This window comes from Zalophus californianus, chromosome 10 (genome assembly GCF_009762305.2).
Source record: "Zalophus californianus isolate mZalCal1 chromosome 10, mZalCal1.pri.v2, whole genome shotgun sequence".
Taxonomy (NCBI): Eukaryota; Metazoa; Chordata; class Mammalia; order Carnivora; family Otariidae; genus Zalophus; species Zalophus californianus.
The window spans coordinates 10,321,221-10,340,869 of record NC_045604.1 but is presented as its reverse complement, the minus strand read 5'-3'; the positions used below and the strand labels follow the sequence as shown (position 1 = coordinate 10,340,869).

Sequence of the window (19,649 nt, the reverse complement as noted above, 5' to 3'; positions counted from 1 at the left end):
TTCCTCAGATGAAAGGAGAAAGGGCACATAGAAAGGATGAGTGGAAAGGGAAAAGGTGAAAACGTGTTTTATTTCCCACTCTTGTTTCTCCCCTCTTAAAAATCCTAACATCTGTTTACGTTTTCACAGGGTGATGCAGGCTTTATGTCCTAACTGCTGCTTCTCAGCCTCAGCATTTGACTTTGGAACCTTTGGTCCCTGCTCTCATTTGCCTGCTTCTTGCTTCTTCCTCCCTCCTCCTGCCTACTGATTTGGGTGAGAGGAGAGGAGAAGAAGCTTTACTGTTTCATTAGCAAGGCTATTACATGGGAAAGACAGTCATTTCTTTCCAGTTGGAACTCTGAATGCATTTTTCTATAGCAACATTATTATACCTGATATTAGATACTGTAATAGTAATGAGATAGCTTGGATGATTTATGGACTGAGCTGAGTATCTCATTACCATTTATAGCTTTTGAAAAGTGGAAATAAATTCTGGGTTATAAAGACATTCGGTCGCACAATTTTTAAAAAAAATTGAGTACTGTTTAGATTTTTTTTTTTTAAGATTTTATTTGTGAGAGAGAGCGTGCACAAACTGGGGAGGAGGGGAGAGAGAAGCAGGCTCTCTGCAGAGCAGGGAGCCCGACTGGGGGCTCAATCCCAGGGCCCTGGGATCATGACCCGAGCCGAGGGCAGAACTCAACCGACTGAGCCACTCAGGTGCCCCCTGCTTAGATTTTGTAACCCTATAATTCAGTGCTGTCTTTAGAGAGGATTTAGAGGTTAGTTGTCATTTCTGTTGTTGCTTGTGCATTTTCCTCTAGCGGTCTTCTTTCCCTGTCAGTTTGATGACCACTTTTTTTAGGGGTTTGGGAAAATCAGATGATCTATCATAATTATTAGATCTCTAAATTCAGCTGGTTGCCAACTTGTAATAGGATTTCAAAGATGTTTTCTGGTGAGGGAGAGAGACATATCTTAGTACAAAGATTGTGCCTTTAATTTTGTTTCCTGAGAGTTTCTTTGAATGATGATTGTTTCTAGACCTCATTCTGGCTATTTGGGGTTGTCAAATAAATGATTTGGGGTAAAAGAAGCATTAGTATATTTAATATGAAAATACCCATTTCCATTATTAATTGTTTTTTTTAAAGATTTTAGTTGAGAGAGGGAGAGTATGAGAGAGAGATCATGAGCAGGGGGTAGGGGTAGAGGGAGAAGCAGACTCCCCTTGAGCAAGGAGCCCAATGTGGTACTCAATCCCAGAACCCTGGGATCATGACCTGAGCTGAAGGCAGATGCTTAACTGACTGAGCCACCCAGGCGACCCACATTTGAAATGCTTTTTAACCTTTTCTTATTTTTTTTTTTAAGATTTTATTTATTCATTTGAGACACAAGAGATAGAGCATGAGCAGGGGGAGAGGCAGAGGTAGAAGGAGAAGCAGGGTCCCCACTGAGCTAGGAGCCTGATGTGGGGCTTGATCCCAGGACTCTGGGATCATGACCTGAGCTGAAGGCAGACGCTTAACCATCTGAGCCACCCAGGCGCCCCTAACCTTTTCTTATTTTTTAATCCTATGGATTATTACGGTGAACCAAACTTATAAATTTTCATTTTGTTATGATTTGACTATTGTATATAATATTTCCATAATACTATATCATTTCTGTTAATAAAATGTTTTGACATCAAATTTAATTTTATTTTTCTTCTAGGTAAAGAATAGAGTATATCAAGGTAAATATTTAGGCTTATTCTGTTGTTTGTACTCTTCCCTCAGTATTGGTGTTAGATATGAGTTTATGTAAGCTAGAAACTAGATACAGTGACTTCTGATGTCTGATTGACTTACTCACTCCTGAACATTTGACTAATCCTGGGTTACTAGCTTGGATGACAGAGAAGATGGTGATATTACCAACCGAGATAGGAGATGAGGTGGAACAAATTGTGGGAGTAGGAAGAAGATGATTAGTTTGATTTGGGGCAGATTGGCTTTGTTTATTTCATGCAAATTTATTGCATGTGAACAGTGTTCCTGTGCTAATGGTTTAATTGATACAGTATATATTTAAGTAGATAATTTGAGGAATAGAGATGTAAATCAATGTGCTTGTCTTTTTTGTCTTTTTCTTTTTGCAAATGACATATATTTGAAATGATCACATTTTCTAAGAAGACAGGTACTCCATGAAGGGAAGGATATCAAGCTAAAATACTGTATTATATTTCCTATTTTTGAAATAAATTTAACTTGGAATCTCACTGAAAGAAGGGCCCTTATTATATTTTTCTTATTTTAGTAGTATTTTTACACCCTTATTTGCCATTAACTGCAGGTTGCTTTCTTAAAAGCATAAGTGTTATGTTAAGAAGTTCTTTTTTCTCATAGTGCTAGATAACATACTGCTGATACATTGGGTAATTTAATTTTATTTAGTCATCATAATAATCTTATGGATTTCCCCTCCCCTTTAGTCACTGAACAGCAAATTTCTGAGAAGTTGAAGAATATCATGAAAGAAAATGCAGAACTTGTACAAAAATTGTCAAGTTATGAACAGAAGGTATAATTATTCTTTCATTATTTCAGTATTTCCCCCTCATGATTCCCACTTGAATTATTTCCTCCTGTGTTATTTCCCACAAACCACCCGAATCTGAAGTAATCATCATGTGTAAAGCACAGCTTTCTGCTCGAAGGGGTTTCCTACTCAGAGAGAAGTTTTGATACCTCTGTGATTTATATTTCTGAATTCTGCGTGCTTTATTTTATATAGATTAAGGAGTCAAAGAAACATGTTCAAGAAACCAAGAAACAAAATATGATTCTGTCTGATGAAGCAATTAAATTTAAGGTAAAAATCCCTTCTCTTTTTGAGATTACATTCTAAAAACAAAAGAAAATGTGTAGTTACTAATTTTGATGTCTTTTTTAATAGGATAAAATCAAGAAACTTGAAGAAACTAATGAAAGTCTGGATGATACAGCTAAAAATCTGCGTGTTATGTTGGAATCTGAGAAAGAACAGAATGTCAAGAATCAGGACTTGGTGAGAGTTTTGCTGCAAAGTGTTAACTGCAATTTAGCTTTCAGACTGTTATGTAGGTAGGGTGGATTGAACTCTGCATTTTCCCATGCTGTAACCAAAGGAAGATTGGGGGACAGGGAAGTTGAACCTACATCCATCCGTCTTCATGGAATCTTAAATGCTAATACCACAGGCTATTTTTTTCATGGTCCTAGGAAGTATTTTTGTCCTCAGCCCTGGATAATTTCCATATTGCTTGGCTCTGCCCTCTGAAACATGTAGAGCAATGAAGAAACCATAGCCCCATTGAGTAGTTCTAGTACTTTCTTTTGTTTTGCATGATTCCTTTTAAAAACAAGCCTTTTAGGACTGTTTCAGAGCTACAGGAAAGTTGCAGAGGGTTCCCATATATCACACACCCAGTTGAGCTTGTGACCTGGCTGACCAGGTATTTGCCAGGTTTCTCCACTCCATATTTACCCATTCCCACTCTTGGTGTACTGTTCACTTTGGAAGGAAGTACCTACGCCCAGCCTGTGGTTAAAAGAGTGAAGAGTATGCTCCACCTCCTTGAGGAAGTAGTACCTTCACAGATTATTTGGAATTCTTCTGTGAGATTTGTTTATTTGTCCTCAAGTTGAACCATTTTTAGTTCAGGCAAGAGAATTTTTAAAGTGACCTTGGGGATTTTTTTTCTTTACCAGTAGGAAAAACCGTTGGTTTCAACTGGACTACTTGAAAAATTTTTTCTTTTTTCTTCTTTTTTTCCTGCTTTTTTTCACCTTTTTGTCTGGTCATCAGCCACATTATCTCATAGCCAGGAAGGTTGTGCATGAAACGTAATAGAGCTCCTGTTATTTTCTTCTTTCTCTTTTTAATTTTATTTATTTGTGAGGGAGAGAGACGGAGAGAGATAGCGTGCAGGCAGAGGGAGAAGCAGGCTCCCAGCTGAGCAGGGAGCTTGATGCAGGACTCGATCCCAGGACCCCGGGATCATGACCTGAGGTGAAGGCACAGGCGCCCCTATTTTCTTCTTTATCTCTCTACATTCTTGACTTTTCTCAGCTAAAACTGAATCACCTGCTTTTACCTGATATGTAGGGGATGGCTCTGGGATAGCATTTCATCTTTTTAGCACATATCCTACTGTTTCTACTAAAATCCTAATACATTTTTTGTGTTCTTCTTCCACATGGCAGATATTGGAAAACAAGAAATCTATAGAGAAATTAAAGGATGTTATTTCAGTGAATGCCTCAGAATTTTCAGAGGTAAAGCTGCCTGTAATTTCTACAAGATGTCAATAGGGTATCTTAGTTTTGAAGAGGAGCAGACATTTGATTATGTGCTAGAATATGCAATAAATGAAAACTGTATGACGTCTAATTGGGAAAGTATAACACCCCTCCTTTGGAATTAATTCACTAATAGGAGTGTTTTGCATTAGGTTCAAATTGCCCTTAATGAAGCTAAACTTAGTGAAGAGAAGGTGAAGTCTGAATGCCATCGGGTTCAAGAAGAAAATGCTAGGCTTAAGAAGAAGAAAGAACAGGTAAAGAAAAGTTGATGTCCTAGATTATGTGAACTAGGGGACTCTGAGTATCATTACCTCTTGAGTATCTTTTCTCAGATCTGTTTTTAAGGAAATGAAATATGTATGTAGAATTCTATTCTTAGATATGGAAAGTTTAAGCTCCCAAAATTGAGTGCATGTATATATTCTCCATCTGTTCTGGATTTTCTGTTCTCTACAATGTCTTATAGCATCAGAGTGTTTTTAGTCTTTGTCTTGCCAAATACCAACCAATTATTAACTTGAATAGCCTCAGTGGGATGATGGATTTGCTTCTTAACCAAGGAATTAGGTATTTATGACCCTTTTTTGAGCAATTACTGCTTCACTAACCAAAGAAAGGTTACATGATCTGGAGTGTGGACATGGGAGACAGTGAGATGTGCTCTTCCATTCCTAATGCAAGTGAATTACTTGAATGGGCTGCAATTTTTTGAATGATACAATAACTGGATTGACTTCTTGATGGCTCTCATGTTCTTACTGCGGTTCTGAGGGTAGGAGCCACTCTCCCCCCTCTCCCTTCACCAAGGCCTCAGTCCATAGTGACAGGCCAGAAAGTAGCATGGCTCTCTGCTTCCCTGTTTCATGCACATGGTCCTGATGTGTCCAGTGCAAAGAGCCCTAGCCTTTGGAAATTCATGTGTTTTACCTTTTCAGTTGCAGCAGGAAATCAAAGATTGGAGTAAATCACATGCTGAGCTCAGTGAGCAAATCAAAGCATTTGAGAAATCTCAGAAAAATTTGGAAGTAGCTCTTACTCACAAAGATGATAATATTAATGTAAGTTCATTCTCTTGACTACATGCTTAATTGTCATGAAATCTATTTGAGAAGCTCTTTCTAATGCCCCTTTACTTCTCTTCTAGGCTTTGACTAATTGCATTACCCAGTTGAATCGGTTAGATTGTGAATCTGAATCTGAGGGTCAGAATAAAGGAGGAAGTGAGTTAGATGAATTAGCAAATGGAGAAGTGGGAGGTAAGTTTGGTTTCAGGGAGGTTGGACCTCCTTTTTTTTGTTCCTGTCTTTACACGATGCTCCTTTTTGGCTAACTAACTTCCTCTTTTTTTTTTTTTAAGATTTATTTATTTTAGAGAGAGAGAACGAGCAGGGGGAGGGGTAAAAGGAGAGGGAGAGAATCTTAAGCAGACTCCGCACTGAGCAAGGAGCCCAACATAGGGCTTGATCTTAAGACCCCAAGATCATGACCTGAACTGAAACCAAGAGTTGGGCGCTTAACTGACTGAGCCACCCAGGTGCCCCTGACTAACTTCCTCTTAAGTGTTAGTTGTAGATGCCTTATCAATGGACTTAGAGACACCTCTGTGTGCATTGGGCAGAGGTGGGTTGCAGGGCTGTGATAATAGCAGTGGTTGTGCAGTGAACAGGGATTCTGCTTTTCCATCCCAGTGAGGACTGTTTGTGCACAGGAGCGAGGGCAGCATAGCTGTGACTTAAACCTCTCAGTGTGAACACCATTCAGTAGGAGAAATTTATTTCTCAGTGCCGTGGGGGTGACCTTTGAATTTAGTGCTCATCATCTCTGTAGCTCTGCAGTTTTAAGGCCCACAGCCGATTTCAGGAGTACTAAAGTCGGGGAGCCATAAACTAAGGCCGCGAGAGTGGACCTAAAGGGTAGCAGTGTTTACTGATGAGGGATATGTTTCTGGACACCGTTTTTCAAATCAGATATTGCTTGCACAGTGGGCATTTTCAGCCACACCTGGTAGCAGATTCAAGGGGAGAACGGAAGAGGAAGTCTTTCTAAATAAGATACATGACCAGGTGGACATAGATCTGAGCAAGAAAGAAGAACCTTTGTTCACACATCCCTTCTTGTTTGAGAATGGCACGGATAACACTTTTCTTGTACAAACTGGGAATTCACTTTTTGAATCTAAGTTTGCAGTTCTCTTAAAAGTCATGAAGCCTAATTAGTTCTCTTGGTTGATTAGTTTTTACTTTGAATATTTGAACATAGTAAATGTTTAGTTTTGGGGAGATCAAGAAAATACAGTTAAAAAGCAAAGGAGGAAAAGGCAATTAAAGCTTTTTGTATTTTAGGTGACCGGAGTGAGAAAATGAAAAACCAAATTAAGCAGATGATGGACATTTCCCGGGTATGAGCTTTTTTGTGGAGTACCGTGAGTGCCTGTGAATTCTCACTGTGCCTCCCTTGTAAGGATAGTTCTCTCTCTTGGAATTTTTAGACACAAACTGCAATATCAGTAGTTGAAGAGGATCTAAAACTTCTACAATTTAAGCTTAGAGCCTCGATGTCTACTAAATGTAACCTGGAAGGTAGGCTGCTTCCTGAGAAGGAAGTGCTGAGTTTCTCACCCCTTCCAGCGCCACCCTCTCCGCCAGTTTGCCAACCCAGTTCACGTACCCAGCTCAACCGTTTTATCCCTTCCAGACCAAATAAAGAAATTAGAAGATGACCGCCATTCACTGCAGTCGGCCAAAGCCGTGCTGGAGGACGAATGCCAAACCCTGAGGCAGAAAGTGGAGATTCTGAATGAGCTGTATCAGCAGAAGGAGATGGCTCTGCAAAAGTAAGATGTTCGTGCCTGGTCGTTAGCCGTCTTGTCCTGAAAGTGAATGTGTGGACTACTGGACAGAATGTTGTCTTTTTAAAAGATTATTTGTAGGTTTTTTTCTATTTGTAATGAGTAGGAATTTGTCTGTCTTCCTTTCTCGTTTCACATAATTTGTGTTTTCCTTTCCACTGGAATCGGTTGGCAGAAATTGTTGCCTGCAGTTTGCTTGGCAGGGAGTGGTTTACTGGTGCGGGAGGTTCCTCTGTGGCGCGCTTGGTGAAGACCCAGTCCCTTTCGTGGCTCCACCACGTCCTTGACTTTCTTTCTTTGTGGCATTTTAAGTACGTGTGATCTGTCCTGTGTCTGTTCTAGTACTTCTTAATACAGCCTTTCAGAATCCTGAGTGATTTGCAGGACATGGTGTTTAGTAGAGTAAATACTCCAAAAGGAATATTTCGTTATTTGAAGGTATCCTAAGTTTTGGACTTTAGTCAAATGCTCAGATTAAACGTTACATACTGTAATTGTGGCGAGGATGTTTGGAGTTTTAAATATAGGCATACCTGTTCAGTGTGCATATTTAGGTATTAATCTCCTGAAACCTCCATCTCAAATCTGAAGTTAGGTGTGTGTTTTGAAAGAAACACTTTTGTAGTTCATTGTAAGTTTTTTTCTCCATAAAAATACCCGAATTCTCTAAAAGTAGGTTGTCCATGGCGGTGGCTATTCGTGTTTGCTTCCGTGCTTTACTCTGGTAGATACGGCAGCCTCTGAGGAGGCTTATCCTGCTGAGCAAAGTTCATGTTTTTTAAATGCTCAGGCTGCTATTGCCTGATGCCATGAAACATCGAAAGCATACCACTAATGCTTTCTTGGATTCTTTGCTCACCATGCAGTCAGTTTCGATTTTCCAGATTTTGCTCAGGCCCGCTCTAACTACCTGGCCTGTTCTAGAGAAATATTTCTAATTTCATTACCTTTTTTTTTTTTTTTTTTAAGAGCACTTCTTTGCCACCATCAGTTATCTTAATTTTCTGACAGTTGTTTTTCTTCATGCTGGTCATCATGGCACTGTTTTACTCTGTCCAGTGTGTCTGGTTTGTACCCTGCTCTCCATGCCCAAAGCCTGGGTTGGTTTGGCCCCCATCCTCTTTCCTGCCAGTTTGTGACTGGTCCTCTCGCCACCTGCCCTTTCTCATACCTTCTGGGCTCTCATTCATTCTCTGTCAGCCTCAAGTGGACTTCCTTAAAATGCAAGTCTCTGCATGGCCTCGTGTGCTTAAAATCTATCAGGAGTGCTCCATTCTCTTCTGGATCAATTCCAGACTCTTGCATAGGCACGCAGGACACTTCCCCTCAGGTGTCTGGAGCTGCTTCTCCAGGTGCATTTCCTGCAGTAGCTTCTGATGCTTTCTGACCCGAGCCACACTGAACAGACTTCCTCAACCATTCTGAGCCTCATTGTTACTATGTATGCTGCTTTCTCTGCAATAAAATGTCTTTTTACAGTTTTTCCTCCTGGCAGTCTCTGCCCATTGAAAGGTTTATGTTCCTTAAAATCTTTTCTGGAGCGTGTTGTAGCATAAATAGGTACGTAGCTATAGAGACTGGGTGAATGCACATTTTTTCTAGACTGTAACTCCTCTCTCTCTCTCTACCTGTGACTGGGGTGCCGAGCTGGCTCACTTGGTAAAGCATGTGACTCTTGATCTCAGGGTTTTGAGTTTGGGCCCCACGTTGGGTGTACGTATTACTTAAAAATAAAAAAATTTAAAAAGTGAAATAAAATAAATCTACCTGTTACTATTTGCTTTCTGTTTGATGGCCTGTTCTGTGTTCCTGTGTTTCTTTCTTCTTTCTGTGTTTTGGATTGTTTGAGTGTTTTTAATAATTCTGCTTTTCTGCTCTTTAAGCTTGGTAGCTAAAGGTTGCTCTCTCTCTTTTCCTGTAATTACCCTAAAGACCACAGCATGTGTCCCGAACCTGTTACAGGGTGACATACGTGGATGGATGTACCTCTTTCTGGGCTTTAGCTCCTGTCTGACTTAGATGCTATTTGAATGACATCTCAATTCTCTACACCTAAACTCCAGAGACATTTCGCTGTCGTACTACAGCGCTTTCCGGCCAGCATTCGTTCTGCTGACACACACACAGTTCCTGTAGCTTTTCGTTCTCTCCCACATCTGTAGTCTTTCATTGGGGGTCCCTTTCATTCTCCTTGAAGGACATCCTTCAGTGACAGATAAGATCAGTTTATCTTTGCATGAAAACGTCTTTCTAAGGATCGTTCTGCTGGCTGTAAAATGCTTGCAGTTACTTAATTTCATGACTTTGAAAATCACCAGTTACTTTCTGGTTTTATAGTTCTTTGAGGAGTCCAGCATCCGTCATCTTTTCCCTCCTCAGTATCTCACCGCTGCCCTTGCAGCCTTCAGTCATTCTTTCTGGTTCTTCAGCAGTGTTATTGGGAGGTGTTCAGGTGTGAGGGTGTGTGTTTGCCTTTTTTGTTTCTCTACCCTCTCCCCATCTTGTTTGCATTTATGCTGCTTGGGGTCATTGGCACCTCTTGATTTTGGGGGCCTTTCTTTGTGTATTGATTCTGGTTTATTCTCTCTCCTTGCAAGGTTCTGTTTAAATTTTTTTATACTTCCTCTGTGTTTCCTACACTCTTATCTGAGATGCTGCATTCTGGATGGCGTTTTTTCTGACTGGTCTCCCCGTGTCTAAGATCTTACTCTACTTTGTCACATCAGCTGCTAAAATCATTCAGTGAGGGTATTTATTTATTTGAGAGAGAGCACATGCAAGTGTGCACATGCACAGGGGGTAGGGGGTGTAGAAAATCTCTAGCAGAGTCCTCTCTGTGTGAGGAGCCTGATGCGGGGCTCGATCCCATGACCCTAAGATCATGACCTGAGCCTAAATCAAGAGTCAGACGCTTAACTGACTGAGCCACCCAGGAGCCCCTATTTTTTGAGTTTTTAATTTCAGTTACTATATTTCAATTTTATAGGTTCTGCTAAAATTTATAATTTTGACTTCCACTTCTTTGAATATATAAGCATTATTATTTTAAAGTCTGTGTAATGATTTAGCTATGGGTCCATCCCACTTGTTTTTTAGATTTTGATTGGAATGTCTTGAGTGCCTGGGCAGTTTTGACTGAGTGGCAAAAGTTGTCTATAATAATCCTAGAGGAAACTAGAGGTCTAGGATGACGTTACTTTCCTACAGAAAAGATTTGAGTTTATTTCTAGCATGAGGTTGTTACTTTAATCCAGTCGGCAATTCAGGTCATTTAAAAATGGCCTTGTCCCTTCAAAGGACACTGTGTTGCCTGTTTGCACAGCTCTTTCTAGTCCAAACTCAAAGCCTCGGACTTTTACTGGAGGTCCCCCTTCATTGGCAACCTTGAACTCCATTTTTCTTTGAACCCAGATATGTTGAAAGCTCTGTTTAGTCTCCTTATGTCTCCATTGTCTTCAGTGTGTGGAATGAACCTGGGGGAAAGGTGGCTTCAGATGGCCAGGCTTTCTTGTGATTGTGAGATTCCTTTTTCTTCTGGAGCTTGGCCTCATATATTAACTTGTCAGCTAATATATTAGCTCTCTGATGCCTTCAAGCACACTTTTTTAAAGATTTTATTTATTCATTTGACAGACACAGCGAGAGAGGGAACGCAAGCAGGAGGAGTGGGAGAGGGAGAAGCGGGCTTCCCACAGAGCTAGGAGCCCGATGCGGGGCTCGATCCCAGGACCCGGGGATCGTGACCTGAGCTGAAGGCAGACGCTTAACAACTGAGCCACCCAGGCGCCCCCAAGCACATTCTTTATATTTTTGTCCGATGTTCTAATTGTTCTCAGTGTTCTCAGACCAACTCATTCATTACTGGAAAAAAGATTCTGATTGATCTTTTCTTCAAGACTCCCATTTCTTACCTCCCTTCCTAAGCCAGAGTCAGGGATTTTTCTGTTGTTATGTGCATCTTTTACATATTAAACTGTGAGCTCTGTTAGTGCAGGGATAGTACTTTGCCCGTACTTTTGTAATAGCATCTTAGGAGGTAACCAGTATAGTATAGCCATTAATAAAATAACTTTGCTGAGTATTGAATGGGCAGTTATAAAAGAATACATAAACCTTTTTCTCTTTCCTGTTATTAAACTTTTTAACCATATAGTTCTTCTCATTTTGCTTCTGATTCATAGAAATTTAAATTTCAAGTTAAGTATCTTCTGAATTAGACTTCTAGGCAAAGATGTGCAAGGATAACAAAATAGCATTTTTAAATCCTTAAATGTTGCTACCATTGCAATCTATTTTATATATATATATGTGTGTGTGTGTATATATATATATATTTTTAAGATTTTATTTGTCAGAGAGAGAAAGAGAGAACAAGCAGGGGGAGAAGCAGACTCCTTGCTGAGTAGGGAGCCCAGCAATCTATTTTATAGTAGATGGGCATCTTGAGCTTAAAGGTTAATTGGGTTAAAACCAGTTTCCAGTAGGTAAGACCCTGATTTTAGAACAGTTGTGATTCTTTTTTTTGTTTTATTCACTAGATATTACTAATTCCAAGGTTTTTCTCTTTCTCGAATCATCATTCCATTGAAATAGGTAGTAGGAGTTCCATATCTGAAGTGTGGGCATGTTCTGTGGTTAATTGCATGGGTTAGAAACTAGAAGACACGTTTTAAAAGGCATTCTTTCTTTCTCTGGCTGTCTTATCACCGTACCCATTTTGGATTGAGAGGCGGTTCTTCCATGGTAAAAACAGGGGAAGTAATTACAGATTTTTCTGTGGTAGGAATAAGGGAAGTGTAATTACTCCTTGCTTTGGCCTAAGAAGCTTAATTGTGTGAGGTTGATCAGCCATGGCCTTCCACAGTCAAGTAACCTTTCAACGTGTTAAGCACAAGGAACTTGCCCGTGGGTATTGAGTGTGTTTGACATTTGCTAAACTATTTACGAGAAAAAATTATAAGTCAAAATGCAGGTGATTTGCCGACAGGCCAGAGATTGATTTTTATCCTGGAATGGCAAGTTTGAATTCTTTCCTGACTTTGTATAGTGTGTGCGTTTTAGAGGGAAGGGGAGGTGATTGTTTGAGGCATTTAGACAGACTGCTGGAAGACAGAAACACGTCCGACTGACAACTGATTTGGTCTTAGGAAACTGAGTCAGGAAGAGTATGAGCGGCAGGAGCGAGAGCAGCGACTGTCAGCTGCGGACGAGAAGGCGCTTCTGGCTGCGGAGGAGGTGAAAACGTACAAGTGAGTTCAGCTGCAAGAGCGGGGTCTGTGCTGGGGGGACTGCTGTTGATGTCTTAAAAACTGTGACGTGTAGAACAAAACCGCGCGGAACGTAAATAAATGGTCAGAGGATGTGAATAGTTAATTCCTGTGAGAAAAAAAACGCATTTTAACAAAGGGAACAATGTCGCATTAACAACCATTGCCGTATACCCCGTACTGGCAGGACTGTCAGGGAACTTGGTTCGTGCCGGGCGCTTCTGTGTGTTGGAGGAATTCTTGCTGGAAGCCCGCTTGCTCTAGTGATGATTCCGGAACCATTCCAGCGGTTGTGCCACTTGATAGACCCAGTAGTCACAGCTCTGGGCAATTTCCTATGGCTGTCCTTAAAGGAAGAAGCAGCTTTGTGGAGGAAGATAGTCATAGCAGGATTGCTCGAGAACGTTGAAGAACAGTCAAGAAAATTAGTGTGTCAACTCAGACTCTCCAGCCATTAAATAATGAAATTAGGTAGTCTTAGTTTTGATCGTATTATACTCTTACTGTAACCACGTGAGGATGTTTCTCTGCGTGAGTGCGGGTGTTGCAGGAAGCGGGGGCATGGTGAAACGGTTTCAAATTTTCATTAGTTGCACTTTAATTGATAAAAGCAAGTGTGATTCTTAGGCGCAGAATTGAAGAGATGGAGGATGAATTGCAGAAGACAGAGCGCTCATTTAAAAACCAGGTAATTCTGCCTTGCGGCTGCAGGCTTCTTGGGTGTCTGACAGGCTGGTGGGGGCTGCGTCGGTGAGTCCTCACACGGGGTCATCGTGCGTTGTCTTTTTCAGATTGCTACTCATGAGAAGAAAGCTCATGATAACTGGGTAAGATTGTTTTTTTCTTTCCTTTATTGCGTGTGTCGTCGGCCACCACTAATTGGGATGTTTGTCTCCCGTAGCTCAAAGCTCGGGCTGCGGAAAGAGCTATCGCCGAGGAGAAGAGGGAGGCCGCCAACTTGAGACACAAGTATGTGGTCTGGAATTCCAGTTTCCCAGCGCACTCGGGTTTCCAGAGGCAGTGCTGCTTGGTATCTCCTAAGGCACGGAGGTTGTATTTCATAGTTAAGTCCGTTCTTTCTCTGTATTCAAGGTTACTGGAATTAACCCAGAAGATGGCCATGCTGCAAGAAGAGCCTGTGATTGTGAAGCCGAGGCCAGGCAGGCCCAACACCCAGAACCCTCCGTGGCGAGGTGGGCCGCACTTTCGGGGGCAGCCCCCGAGGCTGTTGGTGTGGACTGTGTGTGCGCTACCTTCTGGTGCTGTGTATCTTCGTTCTGATGCCCTAGAAGTCATCCCAGAACTTACTAAGAAAAGAAAGGTTGCCTCAGAGTGGTAACAGTTCCCTGTCGTCTTTAGGTCCTCTGAGCCAGAATGGCTCTTTCGGCCCGTCTCCTGTGAGTGGGGGGGAGAGCTCCCCTCCTCCAACGGCTGACCCGCCTGCGAGACCTCTCTCCGCTACGCTTAATCGAAGAGATATGCCTAGAGGTGAATTTGGTGAGCATTCACATTTTACCTTGTAGTAAACTATTTCTAGAAGTTCCCCCCCCCAACGTTTTATTTGAGAATTCTTTGTTGTTGTTTTAAATTTAAATTCAATTAATTAACATACAATGTGTTACTGGTTTCAGAGGTAGAGTTCAGTGATTCATCAGTCTTATATAACACCCACTGCTCATTCCATCATGTGCCCTCCTTAATGCCCATCACCCACTTACCCCATTCCCTGACCCCCTCCTCTCCAGCCACCCTCAGTTTGTTTCCTATCATTAAGAGTCTTTTATGGTTTGTCTTGAGAATTCTAATGCAAGCAACGTTTTAGAATTTGGGTCTGTCCAATATAGGGAAGAAAAACTCTTAATTTGTCTTGGTGTGTAGTCTGCCACAAGATCTGCGTTAGAATAGAAAGCATTTATTGTTATTAACACTAACATATAAGTATTATAAAATAAATACATAAAATGTGTAAGTAAGAATATATAATTGTTACTGTTTGTTTTTTACTTTTTTACTGTGAAGTATAAGTCTTTATCTTTACGTTTCTATGGAGTTCCTCTTTTGGATATTACAAAAGTAGCTTCAAGACTGTATAATTAATGCAGCATACATCCATTTCTCGTGAATACACAGCTGTGAGTCTGTTTCTAATCAAAGACACGTCTGTAATACTTGGTAAGATATGAAAGACCACACAGACTGAAAATATCAGCCTGTACAACTGTATCAGGCCTGTAACTCGAAGCACCAGCTGGTGCTGTTAACGTGCAGGTTTTATTGCTGTTCTTTCAATCCAGCAGTTCTTGTTTTCTTTTTTTTTTTTTTTTTAAAGATTTAATTTCTTTGACAGAGATACAGTGAGAGAGGGAACACAAGCAGGGGGAGTGGGAGAGGGAGAAGTAGGCTTCCCGCTGAGCAGGGAGCCCAGTGTGGAGGCTCAATCCCAGGACCCTGGGATCATGACCTGAGCCGAAGGCCGACGCTTAACCGACTGAGCCACCCAGGCGCCTCTCTTGTTTTAATTCTTTAACTCTGCGCCTAAGTTGGGATTTCCCCTCATGTATTAGGAGACCCATTTTAATGTTGCTTTCTAGGTAGAGTTGAACCCTAACCTGTCCACAGTTGGTTTGTTTCTTCTGAAAAATCCATACAAGGGCTCTGTTCTTTCTTTCTCAAGGGTCAATGGACGGACCTCTACCTCGTCCTCGTTGGTCATCTGAGACATCCGGGAAACCCTCTGCCTCTGGTAAGGGATCTGAGTGTGTTCAGAGTCTAAAATCATGGAAGAAGTGGGCAGAGGATCTCTTATTCTTCGTCAAAGAGTATATAAGTCAGGATAAGTCTAAATCCGTTCTCTGGCCTTCAGCAGATCCGGGATCTGGTGCAGCTCCCATGATGAACAGCAGCTCGAGAAGCTCTTCCCCTACTAAGGTGATGGATGAAGGCAAGGTAAAGTCTGCAGTAGCTCTGAGTTGTAATTTGGTATTTCAGGAAACCTTAAACTTTCACTGTGACACCCTCTCTTTGCGTCATCTGTCTCCTGTTTGTGTGTCTGTTACATAGCTGTACTATCTCATTTTTTTAAAAAGCAAACTGTTCCCCAAGACCCGGAAGGCCCTTCAGTCCCCAGCAGTACATCTGTGGCTGAGCACTCAGTAGTAGTAAGTACTTGGAGGTTGAGGACTGAGCTGAGCTGTTACTTGGTGTATTTCTGGAAAGGGTATGAAGAGCATGACACTCACCTGCTTTGCTTTGAATTGCACGGCAGTATTGATCTTACTGTTGTCTTTGACTTGGAAGTGTTGCTGGGTTGCTGAAATCTGACTGGTTGGGTTTTTTTCTTTTTCTTGTTTGGATCAGGCTGTTAACCTGGTGGGAACATCTGTTGTGACTAAAGAGTGCGGAAAGTCATCCCTGCAGCTTTATACTGTGCGTGCTTCAGCGTTGAGTGTTCTGAGGCAGAGTACATTGATTATACATAGCATCGCTCCCCGTTTATGTCTGCAAGTGTTGCTATTGAAGAATTACCTCCAGTTGTATACTAGGCAGACCCTAGTTGGAATAACCGGAACTTGCAGATTGGTAATGGAAGAACGCTTGCTGGAAGTGAAGTCAGTCATTCCTGTTGTGCCGTCGCCAGCAGTAGCCTTCGGGGCCGTGCACATAAGCGTATTCTCTCCGAGAGCTACACCGGGCCTCTGAGCACGGCTCCCAGTGCTGCTCTGTGCTGAAATCAAAGTGTGTGTGTTCTTTTTTTTTTTAAAGATTTATTTATTTATTTGAGAGAGAGAATGAGATAGAGAGAGAGAGAACATGAGAAGGGGGAGGGTCAGAAGGAGAAGCAGACTCCCCGCCGAGCAGGGAGCCCGATGCGGGACTTGATCCCGGGACTCCAGGATCATGACCTGAGCCGAAGGCAGTCGCTTAACCAACTGAGCCACCCAGGCGCCCCAAAGTGTGTGTGTTCTGATTATTTTGAATTTCGAGCCCTGTTTCCCATGGGAAAAGTGTCTCGTAATATAAAGCACAGCATTATTGGTGCCTGAACGTAAATATTGGAGCCGTGCCTGCCTCCCTGTATATATAATACTGCTTCTTTTGGAAAATGCTTCCAAATTTCAGCGCTGGACTCTAGGAACACGCATTTCTTGAGGTCTTTTTATCCAAGGGCAGCTTGGACCTGAGACCCCTCTGGAGTGGACTCCGAGAGCCAGAGGCCCCTGTGTTGGGAGAGGGGGACAGGGGCTCAAGGACAGGCTTGGAGGCAGACCTGATCCTGAGCTGCAGTGTGGCTTCTTACCTGCTGGGTGACCTTCAGCAGATTATCTGATACTCTGTGCCCTTAGGTAAAACAGGATGTTCCTGCTTGGAGATTGAAAGATCTGAGGATGAGAGAGAATACGTGAAAGGAAATCGAAGGCACTCTGAATAGTGGCTCTTGTGACATGTGTGGAGAGTGGATTTTTCTTTGCCCTTTTGTTCTGTCCATGCTCACTGGGAAGGAAGGATGTGGGGGGGCTGAAGGGGTCGCCCTAGGAACAGATCATGGTGTTTGCGGGAGTCCCCTCTGTTAGCGTCCTTCAGCCATCCTCTTGCTTTCTCTTCCCTTTGCATATTCCAGCAGTAACACAACTCCAGGGAACCTCTTCACTTCAGTGCCATCCCTTTAACCTGCCTAAGCTCCCGGCGGGACCAGGTGGGAGGGGGCAAGTTTTGTTGCACTGCTTCTGTTCTTTGGACAGGTGCCCGACATCTGCTTCGTTGGGTTTCAGCTTTCCCTGGTGTTGGTGCTTTTGTGTGTCATACCAGAGTCTCTCAAAACTGTAATTGCTTCTGCTCTGCAGGTGACTATGGCTGCAAAAGGGCCCCCTCCTTTCCCAGGGGTGCCCCTCATGAGCCCCCCCGCGGGAGGCCCTCTGCCACCGCCCATTCGATACGGACCACCTCCTCAACTGTGCGGGCCTTTCGGGCCTCGGCCCCTTCCTCCACCGTTCGGTATGATGATTGAGTAGTCGTAATTGACTTGTAGAGTGTAATTCTTTTCTGTCTGTGCCTTGTTGAAATTTTAATAGTGGTTTTTACAGGCCTATGTAATGAAAGTGCAAGATAAACAAGTGCATCTTAACTTTTCCTCAAGTTTTTACGACACACGGGGTGCTGCATAATCCCCTATACTGAGATGGGCAGTAGGTCTCTTGTAGACAAGAGATAACTAATAGCCAGAAATACTACTTCTGCAGATGGCTAGAACTAATTCTCCCAACTTAAGAGCTTACCAAGTCCTCTAGAACATTAGATACATAGATTTTGAAACATAAAACTTGTAATCACCATGATGAAAGTATAAGCAATGGATCAGAGAGTATAAAAGAGGGAACGATTCAGCTTTGACTTCCTGCCTTGGCAATAAATGAGAAGCGTTAGCCCTAGAGAAGGTTGAGTTTAATGCCTAATAAATATTGCTGAATTTAATTAGGGGGAGCTAGAAGGCCTTCCCCAATAGGGCAAGCACCTGGACTTGGATGGCAAGTTTAGGTCCATGCAGAGCTACTACACGAATCATTGACACAGCAGTTGACACTGGAATTTCCCTTTATCAAAATGTCTTTGTTGCATAAAGCCCTTATTTCATAATCTGTCGTCTTGCTACGACCTAGGGCACTTTCAGGTACTAAACTGAGCCCTTGTGAGAGAAAGATGGCAGAACTGTGTCATAGAAAAAACAAGCCAGCTAGAGCCATGTTTAGCCTGCGTGGCTTCCTGGCTGGCCATCGGCATAACAACTTACCTCAGTTTGCCTCGTCCCTGAAGTCGGGGATGCCACCATCTGACCTCTGAAGTTGTGAGAAATTATAAAGACTGACATATCCAGAGTCCTCCACGTTTACATGTGTTCGTATGTATTTACAGGACTTTTTATTTTTCCAGGTCCTGCTTTACGTCCGCCACTAGGCTTAAGAGAATATGCACCAGGCATTCCACCTGGAAAACGGGACCTGCCTCTTGATCCTCGAGAATTTTTACCGGGACACACACCTTTTAGACCTTTAGGCTCTCTTGGCCCAAGAGAGTACTTTATTCCTGGTACTCGACTACCACCTCCCACCCATGGCCCCCAGGATTATCCGCCTCCACCTGCTGCAGGAGACTTACTGCCTTCTGGCTCTAGAGACGAGCCCCCACCTGCCTCTCAGAGCAGTAGCCAGGACTGTTCACAGGCTTTAAAACAGAGCCCGTAACTCTAACCTCTGACATTTAGTCTGAGAAAGTGGACTGTGTACTATTCGTTAGAGTTAAAGGATTTCATTGGCTTCAGAATCCAAGTTTATTTTAAAAGGTTTTTAGAACTAAGCTGCCCTGGCAGTGTGCATTTTTGAGCCAAACAATTGAAAAATGTCATTTCCCCCCGAAATAAAAACCTCATAAGCTAGAGCCTCCTTACAACTTTGAAATGTGCAATAAAGAATACCTGTGTTTTAGTTAATGTAGCGTATGTAACTGCTAAATGATTTAGAATGTCATGAGAAATATGAACATTTCCTGTGGAAATGCTAGAAGAACATGTATTTCCATTTATTATCCTATTTTTAGTGTACACCAGTTGAACACAGCAATGGTGTTTATTAGCTTGGTTTTTTAAAATACTGGTCGCAAAGACTGTTACGCTAAAAATGTTTACTAAAAGATCACTAAACTTTCTCTCCCTTCTTGCTGAAGTTCTTTGTAGTAATAGTTCATAAAAATTTGGTTATTAGTATTTCCCAAGTGTCTGTTGCTTCATTGGATTGTTTTCTCATGAGACTTGTACCATTCTGGAACCACGTAAACTCGGGCTCGCAGAACTGCCCGCAGTGACTTGGCCGCACGCTCCCTGTTGCTCAGTGCTCGGGAGGTTCAACCTAAAGTCCCTTGGAAACACCACAATAACCGTATGTCTTCCTTGTCCTTCAGAGAAGTTGGGGGCCCATCTGCAGCGTTCATGTGCTTTCCAGTGACTTTTGCTGCTTACTTGATGATGGTCTCCTGAGGATGAGCTTACAGTAGCAGCAAGAGTTGTTTGACCTGATGTTCTGTTGCTTTTACCATCCTTGCATTAAGGGTGCGTAACAGAAAACTGAAAATGGTATGCTGTGACCATAAAAAGGAGATTTTTCAAAAAGTACAGTCTATTTCTCCCACACGTTGCCTCTGGTTTTCAAAGAAAATGGCAAAAAAGCT

General features: G+C 42.2%; 1 protein-coding gene across 6 annotated transcripts in view; it reads left to right on the top strand.

Annotated features, from left to right (window-relative positions):
• The window catches only part of MIA3 (MIA SH3 domain ER export factor 3), a 57,087-nt gene extending 37,899 nt beyond the window's left edge, over window positions 1–19,188 (top strand). For 2 of the 6 annotated variants that reach the window (XM_035722078.1, XM_035722081.1), the window contains 22 exons: window positions 1,705–1,726; window positions 2,468–2,556; window positions 2,770–2,847; window positions 2,932–3,042; window positions 4,221–4,292; window positions 4,469–4,573; window positions 5,255–5,377; window positions 5,464–5,575; window positions 6,662–6,717; window positions 6,808–6,898; window positions 7,014–7,152; window positions 12,315–12,416; window positions 13,062–13,122; window positions 13,226–13,261; window positions 13,336–13,403; window positions 13,527–13,627; window positions 13,794–13,931; window positions 15,109–15,177; window positions 15,301–15,380; window positions 15,521–15,592; window positions 17,276–17,426; window positions 18,360–19,188. In XM_035722078.1, coding sequence (XP_035577971.1) covers window positions 1,705–1,726; window positions 2,468–2,556; window positions 2,770–2,847; window positions 2,932–3,042; window positions 4,221–4,292; window positions 4,469–4,573; window positions 5,255–5,377; window positions 5,464–5,575; window positions 6,662–6,717; window positions 6,808–6,898; window positions 7,014–7,152; window positions 12,315–12,416; window positions 13,062–13,122; window positions 13,226–13,261; window positions 13,336–13,403; window positions 13,527–13,627; window positions 13,794–13,931; window positions 15,109–15,177; window positions 15,301–15,380; window positions 15,521–15,592; window positions 17,276–17,426; window positions 18,360–18,670 — 2,187 coding nt within the window. In that variant the 3' untranslated portion in view covers window positions 18,671–19,188. Of the gene's footprint in view, window positions 1–1,704; window positions 1,727–2,467; window positions 2,557–2,769; window positions 2,848–2,931; window positions 3,043–4,220; window positions 4,293–4,468; window positions 4,574–5,254; window positions 5,378–5,463; window positions 5,576–6,661; window positions 6,718–6,807; window positions 6,899–7,013; window positions 7,153–12,314; window positions 12,417–13,061; window positions 13,123–13,225; window positions 13,262–13,335; window positions 13,404–13,526; window positions 13,628–13,793; window positions 13,932–15,108; window positions 15,178–15,297; window positions 15,381–15,520; window positions 15,593–17,275; window positions 17,427–18,359 lie in introns of all 6 variants that reach the window. The other 4 variants (XM_035722080.1, XM_035722082.1, XM_035722077.1 and 1 more) reach the window with 3 other exon arrangements.
• The last annotated feature ends 461 nt before the right edge of the window (window positions 19,189–19,649 follow it).